The 22,030-nt window shown below is 32.1% G+C and overlaps 1 protein-coding gene across 2 annotated transcripts in view; it reads right to left on the minus strand.

The window, feature by feature from the left end:
* Positions 1 to 22,030, minus strand: part of LOC129975659 (metabotropic glutamate receptor 3-like) — a 171,145-nt gene that overhangs the window by 73,430 nt on the left and 75,685 nt on the right. For both annotated transcript variants that reach the window (XM_056088765.1, XM_056088766.1), the window contains exon 3: positions 11,283 to 11,612. In XM_056088765.1, coding sequence (XP_055944740.1) covers positions 11,283 to 11,612 — 330 coding nt within the window. The remainder of the gene's footprint in view (positions 1 to 11,282; positions 11,613 to 22,030) is intronic.

A 22,030-nucleotide genomic window follows, 5' to 3' on the forward strand; every position in this document is an offset into this window, starting at 1 on the left:
TTAAGTTTATTTAAATTAAAAATCAAAATACTGAGCACGTGAAACTTGACGTTATGAAGAAAGTTGGCTGAAAATATGAGCTGAAATAGGAAAATAACATCAATTTGAAGATATGAACTATTAATTATAAAATCAGCAGTTAATATCCTTCTCAAAACATATTCGCACTCTCTAATAAAGGAGTTATTCCTGAGAACGGCCTGCATGGCATTAACAGACAATAGTTATGAAAAATGAGCCTTTGGCATGAATTTAGCATTTTTGCTGAATCTATCGTGTGATCTTTGGTGATTAATTCTTGGTATATGATTGATAGCACCCAAAAATCAAATTGACGTTTTTACAGCCGACTGAAAACAAAATGTGACACAGAGCTACAATTGCCGCCACAAAATCACCAAATTTGGTATATTTAAATCAGTGTGTTTTCGAGTTATGGATTTTGCATTTTTCTGAAATTAGGAATTGGCAGGCGGTCAACTTTTGGCTCAACATTTGATAGGCGCATAGACTATATTTTTTAAATTTCTGTGCCGAATTTTATCCATCTAGCTTTCTTTTTATTGTACAGTTATAGAGTTAACTTATATTCGAACAATTGAGGAAAGAGCCTTTTGAATAGAGAAAAATTACTTTTGTCTTCAGGAGCTATATTTTTTTGTGATCTTGTTTTCCTGAACTTTGTTTCTCCTTTAAAGTACTATGAAATTACTTTCGAAATTTCATAGAAGTCTACATTTTTGGCATAAATATACTAAATTTCATCCGCATAATTTAACGCGCTTTTGAGTTATCTTTGTGACAGATACACATAATGCGAAAAAGGCGCTTTTCAAGGGGGGGGGGACCCAAGAAAATTCGTCAAAATTTCAAGTTGTGATTTTTTGACGGCTACAATACTTTATCTATTCAGAAAGTTAAAATACAATATTACGATTCGTTATATGTAAAGAAAGAAATGTGTGCGATATTTAATAAATACTTTATAAGAAAATCAATATATGATATTACATTTTCCTATGCTCTTAACGAAGGATTCGTTTAAGATTTAAGGAAATAATAGAAGCTTTCACAATCTCTGTAGATATTAATTTATTGGTGAGGATTCAAAATTTGGTAGATAAATCTAAGATAGATTCGATATTGGAGAGAGATCAATCTAAAATCTCATAAGACAGTTTTCCCTAGCTAGTAAATAAATCGAACCAATTGCAGCGCATTAATTGCCTGTTTGTTATTGTTGTTTCTGGGAATGCCCTGATAGGATGACGGAAAGTAGGTGTTCATCTCCTTGGAGCTTTGGCATCGAGCATTCGAACATATAAGGCCCATCCATCAAGCCCGGTCCTCATGACGACGGGAGGCTGGTTCGTTGCAAAAGAAAGGGAATTAGTCTAGATTCTGATTTATAAAATTCTGGAAATCTCATTGTCTATTTATAACTGTTCTTGCGTGATATGCAAAATAATTATGCTATACATCAAGGTAAAATATAACATTTATAAACTTTATAGAACCATTTCGTATCTAATTGTAACTAGTTTTAAAAATTTGCTGTCTTTTTTAAATAATAAAATTAAGTATGAAACATCACTTCTCATGGCAGTAAAAGAAAATCTGTATAGAAATTAGTAAGAATGCTACTGCAATTATCAAATTTTATTATTTTTCGTCATTTACATTTACTTCTCATAATTAAAAAGCAAACATATTCGTGTTATTTATCCGAATTTCAGATGTTCTTCTGTTCTTTCAATTCACCACATGTCTCTAGGAAGTATATTTATTTTTGCCTCTTCTAGGATCCAAGCACATATAATTATTACTCAAGATTTATATAGAGTGCCCTACCAAGCGATGTTAACAACCAACATAAAATTTTGATTCAATTTAACTGCAATGCGAGAGATGGAACTGTTCGTTTAGCAACAACTTCGAATATTACTTTCAATTAAAAATGGCTATTCTGAATGGTATAGATTTCGGTTTTGTTTATTTAATTGCTTTTAATTTCGGAAACATTTGAATATGCAAATGAAGTATATTTTATATGATAATGAAGTGACAGACTTTTATTGATTAGCTTTTTGGTCTAAAAAACGTTGTTTTTAAAAGTAGAATTAACAAATTATATTGACTACAACGTAATAATATATTTCATTAAATATTTCAAATGATACATTGAGGAATACAAATCGAATGAATACAAGTCTTGAGGCAAAGCAAACCTCAAATGCCACAAGTCAGTTGACTCACTTTCTACAAATGACAAAACGTATAAAACGCAATGCTGATTTCAATACAAAAAGCAAAATTCATATATTTGTAATACAAAAAATGTTGAGTGGTAATAATTATCGACATACGTTAGATGCTGATGACTGCGGTGAGTTATCAGTACTTAGTAGGGTAGCCTTTTTTTTTTTATTTCAGTTTCAATTTGATGTTTCATTGAGCTGACTAGAGTTTTAAGCTCTTCCTTTGTTATTATAGGATGCCAGGAAACAATCACAGCCTTAATTAATTCTCTTTTATTTGACGAACGCTTCATATGTACAAGAGTTTTCAAATGGTGCCATAAGTTCTCAATTATTTTGAAGTCAGGACTGTTTCCTGGCCATGATAACAATTCGATGCTTTGTACTAAAGCACTCTTTCGATAATTTTGCTGTGTAGGAAGGATCTGAATAATTCTGAAAAATAAATGATGCGTTGTTGGGAAATAGATCACCGATGGGAGGTGTAAATTTTGACTCTAGAATAGTGTCAATGGATTTTCTTGCATTTAATGTCCCATCGATAATATGAAGGAGACTAATATCGTCTGCTGACATGCATGACCAAGTCATAACACTAACTTAATTCTTCATAGTTGCCTGAATGCAGTCAGGATGTAGTTCTTCGCCTGTTGTATGTCTTATCTATTTTCACCTTCACCACCGAATAACAATATGTTTGTTTCATCACTTCGAATAACTGGTAATTACTGATCATCTGTCCAATTAATGCGTTCCTTTGCCCACTGTAATCTTTTTATAGGCTGCTTAAATTGAGATAAGGACTTTTTCTTTCAATTCTACCTCTTAGTCCAACATTTAATATTTTTTTTCTGATTGGTCTTGAACTGACATAAATGCCAGCATCATTCAATTGACTTCTGAGGGTCGCTGACGACATTCTTCTATCTGGGAGACATAGTCTTTGATTTTTCTATCATCAACAGATGCGGTGATCCTTTTTAAGCCATTTCCTGCTTTTTTTTTATTGTCGCCTGATATCGTAAACAAAATTTTTGGATTCCAGGTGTAGTCACTGAACTACCCACCTGTCTTGCCATTTCAGCACAGGAAAGACCACATTCATGTAACACAATAATCTTAGTTCTCTTTCTAGGAGTTCAATATATTCTTTTATTTGATGTCATTAATTCCTGACTAAATATTAGACATATTTACAAAAATTCCAACTGTATATTAAAAAGTTTAACAAAATTTCTAACTTGCAATTTAATTAAATAAAAAACAGTCATACTTCTACAGAAAAAGCACAATAATGATTGGTTCCAACTTTAAACGTGATGCCAGCTTCTGCCAGCAGTTAATAATATTTTATTGTTTCCCAGAACAAGAACAATGATGTGCCAGGAAAGCTAGAAATTGCAATCCACTTCATCATTTTGTTATTCACATTAAAGTAAGAATAACTTTTTTTGTACTGCAAATATTTGAATTTTGCTTTTTGTATTGAAATCAGCATTTAATTCTCTTTAAAGTGATATGTAAGAGTTTACATTTTGAGAAATGTAACCTTTCTATAAGCATACAAAGTTAGAAAACATAACGATTTTCAAAAGTGTCCACAATTTTTTGGCCACCGCTGTATATATATATATATATATATATATATATATATATATATATATATTGCTATAAAAACACTTAATTCTGTTTTATTTTCATTTTTTAAAATAAGAGAAAAAGTCATACAAAAATAAATAATGATATTATTGAAAAGACAACTCTTCAATTTTAAAGTAGCGTACTTCCCAATAATAATTATGTGTCAAACTTAGTAGTTTTAGGTCTTCCAATACGTTCTGTGGCGTTTTGAATGCTTTTTATATCACGCAATTTATGAAGAATATCCAGCCTGTAAACATTTTCATGTTAAATAACAGGGGTGCACTATTCATTTCATAAGAACTAAGTAAGAAATGTGATTCATAGCTGTCACGAGTATAATATTTCAAACGCCTGCTTATATGAGAGGAAAAGACTCGGTTCCTGGAAGATTGAAGTTCTTGACTTCTCGGCGATTCCAAAGACCAAGCAGCGGGGGCGGTCTCCCCAAAAATTTTCCGCGTATTCTCCAATAAAAGGGATCTCCCAGATAATGTTTTGAATGACACTAGCGCACAATATTTACGGGATATTAACCATTGACGAGATTGATTTTTACTGAATCAATCCCGTGATTCTCGGTGAATTTCCTGGCGATTCATTCCTTTCGTGCCGTTAATGGTATATGGAAATCGAAATTGTACTTTAGACTCATTTTTTACTACCAATTGAAGCAAATATTTCACACAGAACTGCTCTTGTAATCTCAAGATGACATGCCAAACTGGATGTGTTTAAGTCATTGCACTTTTGAGCTAACACGGCTACGCATTTCTGGAGGACAGATCAACAGATGGTCAACCCGCAATCGGAGAAGGCTGAAAGTTTATCAAGTGCCTACATTATAGATAGTAAATCAGTATACCGAATTTTATTTATTTGGCTCTCTTTGTTTTGTAGTTATTGTGTTAACTTATAACCGTACAGCCCAATAGACAGACTTCCACTGATTAGAATTTGCTCAAAATTGGATAAAAAATCTACACATTTCATGTAAAGATCATATACCAAACTCCATCCTTCTAGTTCAAAGTGATTTTGAGTAGACAGATAGACAGACACTTTCCAAAAATACATGTTTTCAAACTCATAAAGATCTAAAATGTGGAAATTCATCAAAATCTCTAGTTCGAACTTTTTGATGATTACAAAACATTCTATGTACTTCTTATACGAGAAAGTAAAAGAAGGAATTTGAGAGAGAAGAAGGCTTAAAACGCTGGAAAGGAAACAAGAATGAGCGGAATTTCGCGGAGCTGCAAGAAAAGGCCATTTCGACTTACTCGCGAGGAAGGATTAGAAGAAAAGGTATACAGATGTATTTTAAGAGGATTGGCGCGGAAAAAAAAATCAGGAATGTTTTTCTATCGGATTATATTGGCTGGGAAGTTTAGAAATGAACAGGCTTGCAAAAATTACTTTTTAATGTATCCGACTAGGCTGAAAACTATGTTTTTTGGCATCTTTAAAAAATAGGTACGTTTCTATTTCCAGTGATATCTTTACTTTGTCTCTGTGCTAATTAGAAGTCAAATTATAACACACTATCGACATGTAAGTGATGCTTATTTATAAGCACTTAAACACTATAAATGTATTTTCTGAAGAACGAGTTTTCATTTTTTTACAGTACGAGTATCGTCATATCTCAAAAAAATATAATCATCTTAAGGAAATTTACAATTAGTGCTGGTTACGTTATGCAAAGTGTAATGAAGCATGGATTTAATGTTGAATGCTCTAAAAGTGAATTTATGAGTGTTGAATGTAAATACGGTTGAAAAAAAATTCCAAAATTTCATAGACACTTTCATACATGACACACAAAAATGTTATTTTTGAATACAATTCTTAGGTAATTGTTAATTACACTCTAAGATATGTTGACCATGTAAATGTGAGTAAAAAAATGAAGAACTACAACAATTTTTTTTTCTCTAGAGTAATCCTAGTTTTTTAAATAAATGGTAAAATTCATATCAAAATATTCGTTTTCTTCGAAATCTATATATATATATTTAAATAATTTCATTTTTATTCATCGTTTTATATTCACGTTAATAAAAAAATATAATATAAATATTAAAATAATAATATTTTCTTTTTTTGAAAAATCCCTCCCCAACCTAGTTAGATACCTTAAGTGAATACAACAGAAGCAAAGCAATATTTAAATAATTTGAAATATTTAATTGTAATGGTCAGAATTGGATCTTAGAAGCCATATGCCTTTTTTTTCGATGGATAAATTTTTATAGAAGAAAACGAAATTATACTAAAGTAATATTTTTTTTGAGAAAGATAAGGGGAAAAAAAAAGCAAGGAGAAAAAAAAAAGCAAAAAAAAAAAAAAAAAAGCGAAAGTGAATCTGGTTTCGAATGAATAAGAAATAGAATACTAATAATAACAAATCGGAGCAGCTAAAATTTCAAATATGCACGCTATATGAATTTTGAAGAATTCCGATCCAAATCGGCGTGCAGCAAATGAAACATGTTAAGCATTTTTCTGAAATATTAATACAATCGAGTAGGAAAACTTTTTTACCCATCTGATAGAATTCGTATTCAGAAAAATCTGTTGATTAGATGAAATGCAATTTCATAATACTGCTTTGAATAAGAATAATCCATAGAAATTGTATTATTATAGATAGTTTTCAGCTTATTTTTCTCATCGTTTTTATAAATTCTTTTCCATTTATTTAAAACTATTCAATATATTTGACGAAATATTACCTCATAAGCTGGGTAATTTAAAAATTTACAAAAATTTGTCTCTTGAAATATAAAATTGTACAAATGCTTGATTTTTAAATAAATTTAATTTTGTAACAAGTCATTGAACTTTTAATAAGAATATTTTAAATGACAATCTGTATACAGAAAATTTAATGCCTGTTTTGCTTGTTCCAACTTTATTCGCTTCTTCATCCTTTTTGTAGATTCGAAAGAAATTTGGTGTGCATTTCTGGGAAAATTAACTGTGTCATTAAAATATTTCTACACCCTCACAAAAAGAAAAAAAGTTGGCAGAAAATTTTCCCCTTGTTTTTTCACCATAACAATGGAGAATGTCACTACACAAAAATTATTTCAAGACCTTCTCAAGATTATATTTATTTGCTTTTTATTGATACTAACTTTATTTCCAACAACAATTTTTTTAATTTCAATTAATTTTTCAAAATTAAACTAAACTCAATATGTGACAGTTCCTTTTTTTGTTGAAATATTATACCTATTTTATTGTTTAAACACATCGATTACTCGGGCAATTTTGCTAATGCAAAAAAAGAAAAAAAATGTTTTCTTAAGATATTTCTATTTTGCTTTGTTTTTCGTATTATGAGCTCATACGTATTATAAGCTCATATATACTCACGCTGAGTAATTTACATTATTATTTTATTTCATATTTCAGGTCTTTCAAATTTATAATGCCCCCAGATGGTATATTATATGTCATTTTTAATTTTTTTTTCAATTTGGAGGCATTAAATCAGATTTTATTTCATTTAATGTCTCATTCTTAATGATCAATTGTTATTTTATCTTCTTAACTTTAGTTTTATGCTTTTTAAATCATGTCAACGAACACTCTCTTATAGATTTAACAAATTATAGATTTTTAGTTTATTTTTTATTTTGTAATAAGAATTCAGGCATTTATTTTTCTTTACCGTAATATCATTAGGATTGAAAATCGAATTACAGCATTTTGAAAGCTTGATTAAATATTAAAGAAATTTTAAATATCACTGTCCCTAAAATAATATGAATGTGAATACAGATTCCAAAATTCACAAGAAATCAACAATATTTTAAAAAATAACAATAAACGTAAACGAAAACATTTTTAAAAATAGTAGTCGTATTCAAACGCATTTTTATTCACTCAAATACACTTTGTATCTCGCCGCTTTTATTTGAAAGTTTAAAAAAATTTATTTGTATTTTCGTAGTTTCTTCCAATTTGTCATCTGTCTTCAAAAAATATAATTATATTTGCGCCTTTATTGATTTATGCACATGGGATTATTGATCAAGATTTTTCCAACACGCAATATCAAGATTTGTAGTCTACCAGCAAAGCATTTTGATTCAAGTTAGCTAGAATATGTGAGATGACAATTGTCAATGACTATTTTAAGTATCCAAAAGCTATTGCCTATTTTGATTGCTATGAAAGTTTTTTTTTTTTTTTTGATTTTGCCTATTTTGTGGGTTTTTGAACATTTAAGCAAATATGCAAGCAAGCTTTACTTGATTTGATTACGTAAAAAAGAAAAGATTTCTTTAACATAATAATATTTGCAAGTTGTTGTCTGTAAATTTCATCCAGCTTACATTAATTACATTCACTTTCTGTTTCGAAAAATACTAGTGTTAATTTAGATATGCGCACGAAATACAAAATATGAACGAAATGAAAAATATTTATTAAAAAAATAACTAAATGAATTAATATAATATGATTTGAAAACATTTTCAAGCTATGCAATCAGTTTCAAACGCATTGACATTCCGTTAAATGCGCGCTGTATCTTGCTCGGAGAAAAATATTTGCATTGCGTAATTTTAATATTGTAATTATTGGGATTCCCCTTTTGGCAGCAGTTAACATTGTGACGTCTATGTGTGCTTATTAAATCAAAAAAAAAATAATTCAAGGAATTATTAAATTTCTGAAACCATATAATATTTTAGATTTTCTTTTCTTAAAATTAGCAATCTCTTAAATTTTCATTTCTTAAATTCGCCAGAATCAGATTAGAAAGTTTATATCCTTCTTGCAAATATATATTTCTCGTGCTAAAATCCTAGTAATTTTTAAGTTATATAATTAAACAGTGTGAGTAAGAGTATTGTTTATCTGAAAGTTTTACGTTATTAAGTAATTTAATAATTATTAATTAAGAAGGAAAGTATTAAAACTTCTTAAAGGGTTAATTATAAAAATTCCAACACTGTTCCATAGAACTGTCATTTCATTTTCACTACATCGAATTTATTTTAAAGAAGCGAAAAAATTATCTATTACGAATTGTTTTTCATTTCATGACTACACTGTATCATTGCACCATTGTTACTAAAAGATTTTTTTAAAGATATAGTGAAGCTCCGGCCGTTTTTTACCTGCTGTTGGTGTGTTCTTTAATTTTTGTTTTCATAAACGGTTATGAGAGTTATTATATGATTATTTTATGTTATTGCATTTTTGTTATTAGGGGTCGTATTCTTTTAATTTATTGTTTTGTTTCTTTTCTGTAAAAATGATGTATCTCTTAGGCCTAATTTCAGGAGATTTTCGGGTTACGAGGAGTCCATACTGTTGGACAAATTAGTCGGTATTCCTCACAGAAGAAATCCCTAATTGCTGCCTGAGGGTGATCCTTGAGAAAGTCTTCAGACCGGATTCTTATTTTATTTGGCTTAATTTTGATACTTTTTTTCCCTATTAACTTGATTTTTATGACTAATTTATATATATATATATATATATATATATATATATATATATAATTGCGCAAAATTTATTCGTGGATCAGAGGTTTGCAAAATACTTACTTATTATAGACTGATAATAGTTATAGGAATCTAAAAAATGTACAATTACGTCATATGTACGTTATGGGATTATTTTCTCTTCAATCTTCAATTTACAATGTTCATTTGAAAAATAAATATTTCTTATATCCTTTATGTAAATACATCCTATCGTGCATTGTTTCCCATTCAGATTTTATTATATTACATTTAAAACTAGGATTTAAAATTTTAAATCATCTTTACTTATACTGTGTGACCTATATTTCATGAATTTTTCTTCTTTCCAAAATTCATCACGATAATTTTTAGAGAAGTCAATCTCGAACGCGGGAATGTTACAGAAGTTTTAGCACTTATTGTGAAAGCATTTCGTTTACTCAATAGATAAGTTTTAAATTTTAATAAGTATATATGAATTATTCAATTTATAGGATATACATTAACACTTTCAATTAAAAAAGAATGAATGAGAGATTGGAGTAAAATCACTGGTAAAATACATTTTGTAACTAAAATGCCAAGATGCTAAAATTACATTGAGAAGGTTTTGGGGGTGCTATGATTGAGCTAGTAGGCTTACAACGCGCTTTAAATTTGAAAAAGGAATGTTAAACAAGAATGCTTTAATACATATTAATAAATACTCTTATCGCATCTCTATAAAACTGTTGGTTGGCACAGCAACGTTTTTAACTGTAGAATATAGGATGCAATTCATGCATAGTCTCTAAATCATGATATGAACTGCAGGTTGTTGATGATTATTGTTCTGGAAAGAAACGAACGGATTTTAAGTAGATTCATTCTCTTAATAAGAGGATGGAATCTTCTAAAGCCTCTTACAGTGTGAATCAATGCAGGTTTAAAGAATTCACTAAAAATCATCTCGATCCATATCTTGATTTTTATGCTCCGCAGATCTCGAATTGCTGGATTTCTTTCTCTACGAGTAAATAAAACAATTATCTACGGGATTTTAGTAATTTTGTCCACGAAAAACAATCATTACAGAAAATACATTCACTCCTCTACTCCAGTACTAACGTTTCGTGGATGAAGGTTTAGTGGCTCTTGTTTTGCGGAATAGTTTTTGCGAATCCTCAACATGAAAACAGATATGGTTAGACAAGCCAAAACGTACATTTTATTTACTATTAAACCAAGAGTTTTTCCAGCAATGCAACTTTTCTCTTTGCATTTTAGCAGAATCAAACTAGCGAATTTAAACCTCCGTTCCATTGGCTGTGTCCTCAATTGAAATGAGTGCCTCAAAAAATGACTATTTCTTTAACAGAATTATTTGTATCATAATAGCTGTTTCAATATAAGAGATACTTAAACAGCATGTAATAAGCAAGGAATAGTGAAATTATTAAAGCAAAAATAAAAAAATAATTTAAAATTACCCCCCCCCTACACACACACACATACACACACAGTTTAGACGAAGAATAAAAGAAGAGGAGAAACGCCTCGAAGAATGCCTATTTCTGCATTTTTCTTCTAGTTGCTTAGTTCTAGATGTTCAATAGCACAGACTTTACTACTTCTCAATTTATAGAAACGTGTTTAAATTAATTTTTTGTACGATTTTGAGTTGCATTGAAAACAACTTCAAGCATTGAAATAAATATCAATTTGTTTAAATTGATATTTATTTAAATGAAAATAGGTTTCCAAAACCAAACTGTGATTACAGAGCATTTTGAACTTTATCTTAAATAGGATAAGATAATCGAAAATTCTTCTTGAAACTATTATAGAAGTTATTGAAAATGATGAGCCATCCCGCAGTATACGGCAATCTTCAGAATTTCAGAGGAGAGCTTACCTGTGGAACCCTGAAGAGTCTGAGCAGGTTGGCGAGCTGTATGGAGACAGAAGAGGATTGTCCACCGATTACCCCCATCACCCTATCGAAAGATCCGTCCCGGAAGGTGGGAACTGTGCCGTCCGAACAGCGGAACTGGCGTTCGTGGTGCGCATTGTTGCGAGCAATGAAGCCCTTGATGAAGTCCAGGCTCTGTTCTAGGGCGTAGGTGGCCGAGTCGCAGCTGTCGAGCGCCAGCACGCCCAGCCGGATGCCCGGGAGCAGGTTCGGGTCGGCGTTGATCTTCTTGATGGTGAAGAGGAGGGCCTCCAGCTGATGGATGCCTTCGTCCTGCACGATTGAAAAAGAGGTCATTCAGTCGGAAATAATTACTTATATCAAAAGATTTACGCATGTAAACAAAAGCATATTTTTTGCTACTTTCTTTTACCTTTGGTTCTTTCTTTACCGATTTATTTTTGTATCAATTCTCCAATTTTAGTTCCTCATCATTAGCAAAGTTTTGATGCAAAATAAGCCCAGGGAAAGGGAAAAAACAATAAATCAATTCAGATATTTTGGCTGATTTAATTTATGATTAAAGATTTTTATTTTTAGTTGATATTGTACTGCTTGCTGTAGGAGCTATTTTCGTCGTATTAGTCTGAATACCATCAGAAAAAATAACCATATTGTGAAGACAAAAGCATGATTTAGAAATCACTTTTAAATGCTGTCGACATATAAAGAGTTAAATTGGCTGATAATTTTTAGTGCCTAATTTCAAATTTGAAAAAAAAAATTAATTACGTTCGACAATCTTTACGTTTACAAGTGGATATTTATAAGCTAAAACGCGGTGTTCATTCGAAATCCGTGTTACTTTCGAGCAAATAAGTTCATCTTCTTTGTTATCTGGAAGTACTGAAAGCAATATTAAACTTGCTTACTATTAATAAGCAATATAAACTAAAATAATTTTTAAGAAAAAAGAATAATTATTAATAATTTTAAAAGAGCTTTCCCTTCTATTTTTTACAATAGCAATTTTCAAACTTTTAAATTGCTACTTTAACTTTTGAGAAACGGAATGTATAGTGACACATTTCATTTCAAGGACATTAAATTTTTTTCATAGGCGAAGAGCTCATGTTCTTTCCGAAAGACGTTTTATAGCTCATAAATAAACTTTTATAAAAAAAGAAAACATTTTATTACTAATGTAATATATTGATCAAGACCGATTAAATCAGAGAGTAACATAACAAAAGAGTTCTTTTATTTACAGCCCTGTATATTTACAACGAACAACTTCTTATCATATAGGTTATTATTATTTACAAAAATCAAACAACAGTTCACTCACGAAATAGCTCCTCGATCAAATCAGAAAATAAGTCACCAAAAAATCGCAAACAGGCTGTTAACTCTAAACAGCTACTCCAGGACCACTCCAGAAATACACCGATCTTTATCGGGTGGACCTTAGCACAGAAACCCGAATCACACGGAGCTTCTAAAAAAAAAATCAGAATCTTTCCGCACTGCGAATTCTAATTCGAAGCCTTTCTCCTCTTTTTCTCTGGAAAAAAAGCCGGATTTTATTTTCATCAGATACCCGTCACCAGTTTCCACTGGTAAACTTGAGTTCCCTTTCACTCAGCAATGCTTCCTTAATGGTCTCAACCCGATCGAGGAAGTGTCCGTTAAAGATCCATCTTTGTGGCCGACAGCCTCTTGAGCACATGGCAATTATAATCAATTTGCAGCTAAAACCGGCTGAATTGCACATGGGTTTCACACTTAACGACAATCGTCGTTGGTGATCGATCGGTTCTTGTTGACATCATGGAGTCTCCTCATAAAGGAAAAAATGTTTAGCATCGGGATGTTTTAAACTCCTCTGCCTTGAAGACACGAGGGATCTATTTGAAACGACGTGATACACATTTGTTTTCCCACACCTGGATGTAGTAACAATTCGCCAGACATAATGACTCTCTTAGTAAAAAAGTTCCACATCTGGAGGTCCGTATTCACTTAACTATGTGTAAGAAACACTGGAGATAATTTAACCAAAAAATAGTGCTATTGCATGGTTTGATGAAGATTTTAACTCAATACAATTTTGCAAATTGCAAAAAAAAAAAAAACCATATATTTAAGATTTTCTAGTGTCTCGCTAAAAATGGATTCGCCATCTAGCCTACTTTAATGAGGGAAATACAAATAAACTGTAAAAACATCTTTTCTGAAATGTCAAAAAGCGGAGCAGAGATGCTCAGAGTCAAAAACAGCCCCAATTTCGATATTTGGTTTGGAAACTCTTAGTTTAAATTTATTGTCAAACGATACCTTAGTTTTTTGATTCCACACTCCAGTGGTTGACGAATGAAACTTCTACCTCTTGCCCTTTTCGGAAGTAAAAAATACCAATAATCTTAGGAATTTGGCAAATGATTTTGTTGGCAGGAAAAGAAAACATCAGTTGCAGCAACAACAACAGCAAGAATGACCACCACCTTCTCCGAAATATTAAGAACTATTCAAGCCTTTAGAAAGTTAAACCTGAAAACATTTTTAGGAAAATCGAAGTTTGGAATAAAGATTCTTTTCTCTAAAAGATCAGAAACGGCCTGCTTTGTTGATTTCTTTAGCGGCCTCAAGATGTTTGAAAGAAGGAAACTGATTCATTTTATTACATATAAACTGGTATTATGCTAAACGCACCAAATATTTCTTAATGCTTAATTTGATTTACAATGAAGTAAAAAATAAATGAATCATACAGTCACAGGCGTATTATATTTTGCTTAAAACACGTAGTAGATAAACAATGTGAATAGAGTGACAGGAATTGTAGCCAGTTTGATTTAATAGAAAGAGTAATTATAAATGGCTTCAATGTGATGTTTCCTTTAATGATTTATAATATTTTTGATGATAATATTAGAAGTAGTTTCTTTAACAGAAAGTTGCTCAGAAAACTTACAACAGTCCGATTGAAAATATTATAGCTAGGTTTCCAGTTCTGTGGATTTCTTTTACTCTAATCCATGGGATGTACCAGAGTATTCTGATGTCCAGATTTATTCAAAAAAAAATACTTCCGATGATGCCTTATAGTTAATAAAGTATAACACATGCGATGAATATATTATAAATACTCTGGTTGAGAAAATCACTTTCTTTCTATTAAAACCAGTGAGTAGCAGATAGACCGGAAATCTACTTATATTATTGATAATTTCCGAGTGGAGAATGTGACAATTAAGAGAAAAATGCAGACATAAAGCATAATTATTCACTGCAAGCATAATTAGCTGAAGCACTGTTTCAAAAATAAAACACGGGACACCTTTGAAGCATGACCTCAGGAATAACAATTAAAAAACGGTTCATAAAAATATCGCATTTTATCTAAATAAACATCTCTTAAAATTGAAAACATCTCTTAAAATTGCGGTTTTTGGAGTCTCAAAATGTGAAGACAACAAATTGTTGAAGCCTCAAAATGTGAAGGGAACAAATTGGATATTTATCCCTTTTTTTATTTTGTAGTCTGCTTTCAAATATCTATCGTCTGCTAATGTGGTTTCATTTGGAGTCGGCTTTCACAGTATAGTTTTTCCATTATCTATCTTCTGCTAATGTAGTATTTCCCTTGGAAATCACAGTGTTATTGCCTATATCGAGCAACGTTTTTAAAAAATAAGCCATATTAGTTGAAATATTGTTTGTTTAATCGATAAAGATTGTTGTTTCAAGGATAATTTAAACTAATTTAAATAGGGTTATTAGAAAATAATGCAGAAGTTTGTCACATTTGGCGATTTATAGCCAACTAAAGTTACAACTTAATTTCCAAATTATACATTCTCTGAATTCTTACGAATTGTCTTAATTGAAAGACTTAATTAAAAAACAGTTGCGATGATGCAATTTAGTTCATATTTGAGATTCTAAAGTTCCAGTGAAAAGGAGAGGTATAAAAAGACGGAAGTTCCCGCAACTCAGAATAGTGAATAAAGAAAAGAGACACAAAGAGACCACAACAGAATGTGGTCAATTAAATGAATAGATGTTGAAGTGCTTCAGTGATTGAAGAGAAACTTGCAGATTGATCTTGTTTGCAGTAATTTTACCCAAAACATTTTTGAAGGAGATATCTTGCTTATCTAACTGTAGAAAAGTCCACAACTTGTCTCTATAATGTGTATACTTGTCTCTATAATGAGAATTATGTGTTCAATATCATTAATACAATTACATGCATGACAAAGGGAATCATTTTGAAGATAAAAACGATTCAACAGTCCTGGTGTTATAATTGTTTTGCTGATTAGTCTGGCCAAAACAACATCTTCCCACCGATTTTTGGACCAGGAAGATAGTGCTTCAATGCTAGGGATGTCTCCTAAGGCGATGAAATATTTACTGTTTCTATAATTATTGATTGTGATCTGATGCGATTCTTTTTTGAGGCTTGAAATTATATCTTCAGGAGAGATCCATTCAATCTAAAGTGTATTTTCATCTTTAGCTAAGCGATCTGCAAGCTCATTTCAGATTATATTAGAGTGACCAGGTACCCACAAGAAGGATATTTTTTTTATTTATTTTGGTTAAAGTTTCAACTTTGGAGGCTATACGTCAAATAATTTTTCGCGACTGGATGGGGATATTTTTCAAAGACGTAAGCGCAGAGTAGCTATCTGTAAGAATCAGACAATCTTTAACAGGAACAACGAGAACATCTAGGGCTTCAGAAATGGCTAAACTTTCTGCAGTAAAAATGGAATTGACAGGATGGACTCGAAACATGAATTTTTGAATGGAAAAAAAAATCAGCAATTGAGGTGTGCTGGAGTGTTTTGGATGCATCAGTAGCAATGATAAAATGATCAGGAAAGAAATTTCGAATGCATTCATTAAAATAGCTGTTAATTTCAATCGAAGACAGATTTTTATTTTGACATTTAAAATCCGCAAGGAAAAGTATTTAGAGCTATTCAATGGTTTTTCAGGCAAGGTGATAATTTGGCTGGTAGAAACGTTTAAATTATTGAGTATACACGAAATAGATTTTTTTGTCTTTGGTACTTAACTGAATTTCCGGATTATTATGAGAGTGCTCTGTTGAAAGTGGAGAATGTAAATTTGCTGAATTAAAAACTGGGAAGCTAATCTCTTGATTTTTTTAGAAAGAATTTCCTGAGAAGCAATTTTCGGAAGGACAACATTTTAGGAGTCCTAAAGCAATTCTCAGGGCAATAGTTTGAATTGTGTTGCATGCTTTAAATTGAGTCTCGTAAAACCTGTTGATTACTATGCAACCATAATAAAATGCTGAAAATGATATTATTTGTAATATTAATTATATCTTTAGTTCCGGGACCATGGTTTTTTGATGCTTATACTTTGAGATCATTTATCTTTTTAAGTGCATGATTTCTAAGATTTTTAAAGATAACTGAGTTTTGATTCTTTTTAGAAAAATGAATACCAAGAAATTTAATCGTTTCATTCTATTTTAAAGGGTGTCCCGCAAAAGAAATGCCTGGATACATTGCAATTTTTTTCTTGGGCAATTCACTTATAGCACTTTTTACTGGAGTAATTTCTAGTTTTCAGTAATTGCACAACTTGTATATGTTTTCCATTGGGTTTTGTATTTTTTTATAATGATTTCCCAGAAATGATGGCCACAGAAGACAAAGATATCATTCGCAAAGAGAGTACATTCGACTCCTTCATTTATGGTTTCGTAGAAGTCGTGCATAAAGATAACGAACAGAACTGGTGAAAGAACACTTCCTTGAGGTAACCCTTTGTTCAGTGTCCTGTTACTAGAAAGGGAGTGCCTCCAGTGAATCTGGAAAGTTCTGGCTTACAGGAAGTTGAATAACCACTTTGCCATGTTGCCTGTTATACTAAGCTGTAAGCATTTAAAAATAAGGCTGTCAATATGAACAGAATCATATGCACTTTTGATATCGAAATCCACAGCAACAAACTTTTTTTTTTGTTTTGTTCGTAAGCTTCTGTGATTTTTGCCTGAATATTGTAAATTGCAATCTGGTTATCTCTGAAGGGTATGAAACCATTTAAGCTATTGTGTAGTTTTTTGTTACAAATTAGGTAGTAAGTAATGCGTTGAGTGAGGATACGTTCAAAGACTTTTAAAAAAACTGAGGTTAGGGCAATGGGCCGATAGGAAGAAACTTTGGTTTTGTCTTTGTTAGGTTTCGGAATCGGAATAATTAGAGCATGTTTCCATTGTTTGGGGATGTCAGTTGAATCAAATTGATGTTGATATAGTTCCAAAATAATTTGAAGTTGATCGTTGTTGAGATTTTTGAACCAGATGGCTGGGATGTTGCCAGCTCCAGGAATAGAGTTTTTAGTTTTATGGACTGTATTCTGAAGTTCCCAAATTTCGAATTTACTGTTGAGGAAGGAATTTATTCCAGAGAAATCCAAGGGAATAGGTTCCATATTTGTATTTTGATTTGAAAAAGTCTTTGCAAATAATTCTCTTTGATGAGCAGGATCGCAAATATAGCGATTGTTTTGTATAACAATGTTGTGTTTAGAGTTCGGACTTGTGTGATTCGAAAGCTTATTTAGAATTAAAAAAAACTTTTTTGAATTACGAGATATTGTGCAAATTTTTTTCCAATATTCTCTTTTTGCCTTTTTAACATGAAAAAGAAACCGACTTGCAAATTTTTTGTGTTTCATCCAATCTGTTTTAGAAATGTTTCTGATAGCTTTTTTCCGAAAGTACTTGTTGAGCTTTTCATAATTATGGCAAAAAAGATTCCACCAAGGAGGATAAGACTAATGCGACAAAAGCTTAAATGCTTAAATGAAGTATTTTGGATTATTATCTTAGTTGAATTCACCGTAATTCCTTAAATGGAACATTAGTTGGCATTATTAAAAAAATCCGTGTATTTGTTGTGTGATTCTCGTCCAATTAATTGTTTTTAAGTTGCGACTGACATTTTCTATAACTGGCCAGGAAACAACTTTTGGGTTGTGATCGCTAACGAAAGTTGAATCCTTTACATAACAAGAGGTTTGATTATGAATATCAGATGAACAGAGAGTAAGATCTAAGATGGATTGAGTTCTTAAGGAAGTGTGCGTTAGAATAGTTGTATTGAGAGTTATGAAATGTGAATAAGTTAGTCAATCAACGAAATGGTTGCTGAAAGCTGATGAACGGGATGCTCCCCAAAGAGTGTGGTGCAAATTAAAATCGCCGAAGATAAAAGTAGGTAAAGTTAGAGAATCAAGGAAGTGTTTTGCTTGGTCAATATCAAAAAATTGTGGAGAATATAGATTGATTTTGTTGAATTTAATATTCTGGGATTGCACTTTGACTGCCAAAAGCTCCAAGTTAAAATCTTCTCTAATATTGTTGGGAATTATTCTACCGGACATGTTAGCGGGAATACCAATTAGAAGACCACCACCCGGTCTATTTTGTCTGTGTGTACGGAAAAAAAAATTGTTCGGAAAGGAAAAAATATCAGTTTCGGAAAGAAAAGTCTCGTGAAAGACCCAAAAGGAAGAGGTAGAAAAAGGAGGAATTGAAAGCCAGAGCTTTTTCTCTTTAATTCCTCTGCAATTCCATTGCAGAAATGTCATTAAAAAAGACAGTAAAAAGGATTATTAGAAACTGCTCCCAGCTTGGGGCTTTAAAAGAAACAAAAAGCAAAAGAGATGTGAAAAGCAGATACGAAAATTCGAACTCGAATTTTGAAAAGGAGGAAAAGCAATTCCAACGTTTAAAACACTTAAAACAAAAACGAAAAAAGGAAAACGAGTAGAACCTAACCAAAAAAAAAAAAAAAAATCTTTTTTTTTAAAATTAAACTTGAAGGACCACTGCATCCCATTGCCTGTAGTTTGAGTCACAACTTTTGTAGCCTTTTTTTTTCTCCCGGGAGATTTGTTCGATTTTCCTTGATTAAACATGCTGGAAACACTTTGCAGTCATTTTTCTACAGCTTTTTTGAAAAATTTCAATGAGCATATGTGTTTGTTGTTCTAATTTCTCTGTGATATTTTTAACTATAGCTTCGATTTTTTGGTTTACAGTTTCCTCATCTTCACTTACAGATATGTTTGATTTGACTGTGTTAGAATAACTTGATTTTGAGAACCGTTGAAAGAGGCGTCTGGCCTCTCCAGTCGTTAGGTGGTTTCGACATTTAAATTTTAGTATTTGTCGTTCTCTGATGCAATGGGAACAAGCGTTCGATGTCGCCGAGTGCGGATCCGGGCAATTTATGAACTTTTTGGGACTTTGACATTGGCCATCATGTGTTTCACCACATAAATGACAGATCTGTTTTGAGAAAATTCTTGTTGGATGCATGTAACTGTGGCATTTCATGCATTGTCGGGGTTTGTTAACAAACTTCTGGATTTTTTGCTTCGTAAACCAAATTTTAATAGATTCTGGTAACGCGGTGCCTATTGTCACGAGAACAGGAGAGGAGTCTGGAGTCGAGTTGGATTTCACAAATCTTCTCATTTCAAGGATTTCTACATCATTATTATGTGTTAATTCCTCAGCCAACTCTTCAAGCGAATTTTGAGTGGGTATATCAAATGTTAAGAATCTGTCTGTCATATTTTCCCAAAAGACATCGGTCGAAACGGGTATGTCAAGAATGTTTTCTAAGCATAATGTTTAGACAGGCGCACACGGGATCCGATGTCGTGAAAATGATCTTTCCCTGCCTTGTAAATTTCAAATTCAAAATGTTGCTGTGCCGATTTCTGTGCTGTTTAATGTAAGCTTGGATAAGGAATGGGTTCAGTCGAGGGATTTCAGATGCAGCATCTCTGCTGGACACAATAATGTTTATTTCCTCATATTGTCTTTCGCCATACGGAAAATGAGTTCGTTAGTGGCTTTTCCCCTCTAAAAGAAATTTTCATTTGCAGTACGATGCATTTTAATGTGTGCCAAAGTCTGCATTATTGTAGCACCATTTTCAGGAGATGAGATACGAGCCGAACGTCCGAACGATACGTCCGAAACGATAAAAGCTGAGTGACTCAGTTTCAAATAGTGAAGACGTTGCAGCTCTTGAATAAATAAATATATATACAAGAAATGAGTGCAGAAGAAAAGCTTACCAAATGTACAGAAGTTAAATACAAAAAAAAAAATAATAAATAAAAAATAATAATGTTCTCACATGATAACTTGAAGTTTGCGATAATAGATTTCAGTTTTTATTTTATTTTATTTTTTTCAATTCTATTTCCAAAATCACCAGCTCTTGCGGGGATATCTTGTCCATTTGTTTTATATGTATTCGCTTTAAAATGAAGATTGTATAAGCCGCCTTTGATTATGTCCTGAGGAAAAAACGTATATCATACTGTGATAATACATTGTTTTGAGAATCCGATGACCTTTTCCCAATTTCTTTTTTTATATTAGTCCATGGTCACTAAATCAGCGGAGTCACTTTGAAAAATAGTGAGAAAAGGGGAGGAAGATATGGTAAAAATGATATTAATATTTGGAATCACCAAAACTTTATTAACAGTAAAATTTGACAGTTTTATTCTCATTTAAAATATACTTTAAAAATATTGCCGCAATGAAGAAAGACAGTCGAATCTCCATGACGAATGGTCATGGCACTGGTCTCATGATCAAGAGACATGGGTTCGAATCCCGCTAGAGACAATGCGATTAATAGTATCTGTAAATACTTAATTCCTTGATTTTATGTTTTTCTTTATTTCATGTTCCAGAAGATACTGGACATTTCTTTAATTTACCAGACAAGAGTTGTGGAATTTTCTTACTGTCTCCAGAAGAGTATTCTGGAACTTTCTCTGCTTGTATGAAAGCAGAAGGTTTGTCAGTTACTGTATTCTCAGTTCTGTGTTCAGTTAATAAATTGGTTTAGCTCTACTTCTCGTGTGTGCGTCATTGAGTTCAACACTAGAGTATCTACGTGACATTCTTTGGTGGAGGCGCCGGGTACGATTCCAGTCAGCGTGGAAATTGATCTACGAAGAAGCGATCGCCTTAAAGGCCTAGAACCAGAATTTGAACTTTATTATCCACCACCCAGAGAGACAAGAAAAATGCCTATGGAACAAGAAACCACATCTGTCATCCTGACACCAGCACATTCACAATACAGAAATCCATCGGTATTTAAAGGAGACGTGGGACAGGATCCAAACAAATGGCTTAAAGAATATGACAGAGTGTCAAAATTCAACAGATGGGATGACATGACTTGTCTCGCAAATGTGTTCTTCTTCCTGGACGGCACAGCGAAACAATGGTTTGAAGATAAATTGACTTCCTGGGATGTTTTCAAATCGATGTTAAAAGGGGTGTTTGGGGAAACACAGCACTATGCAAAGAAAGCAGAAGATGAGCTAAAGTATCGAGCTCAAAAAGCTGGCGAAAGCACGCAGTCGTACATCCAAAGCGTGTTGGGATTATGCCATCAAGTCAAACCAGATATGTCAGAAGAAGAGAAAGTGTCTCATTTGATGAAAGGAGTCGCCGAAGATGTTTACCAGGCACTACTGATGAAAGAAATAATCCCTACCGAGGACTTTATTAAATGGTGTAGAAAGATCGAGGAGATGCAGCAAAAGAGGATCCGGGGTAGGAAGTTTTAAAGGCTCCCAAATGTGGTACCAATGGCTGCCATTGACCAGCAACTGGATCTGGTATCACTAGTACGTCGAATAGTGCGTGAGGAGGT

The sequence above is a fragment of the Argiope bruennichi genome, chromosome 7 (assembly GCF_947563725.1).
Source record: "Argiope bruennichi chromosome 7, qqArgBrue1.1, whole genome shotgun sequence".
Classification (NCBI taxonomy): Eukaryota; Metazoa; Arthropoda; class Arachnida; order Araneae; family Araneidae; genus Argiope; species Argiope bruennichi.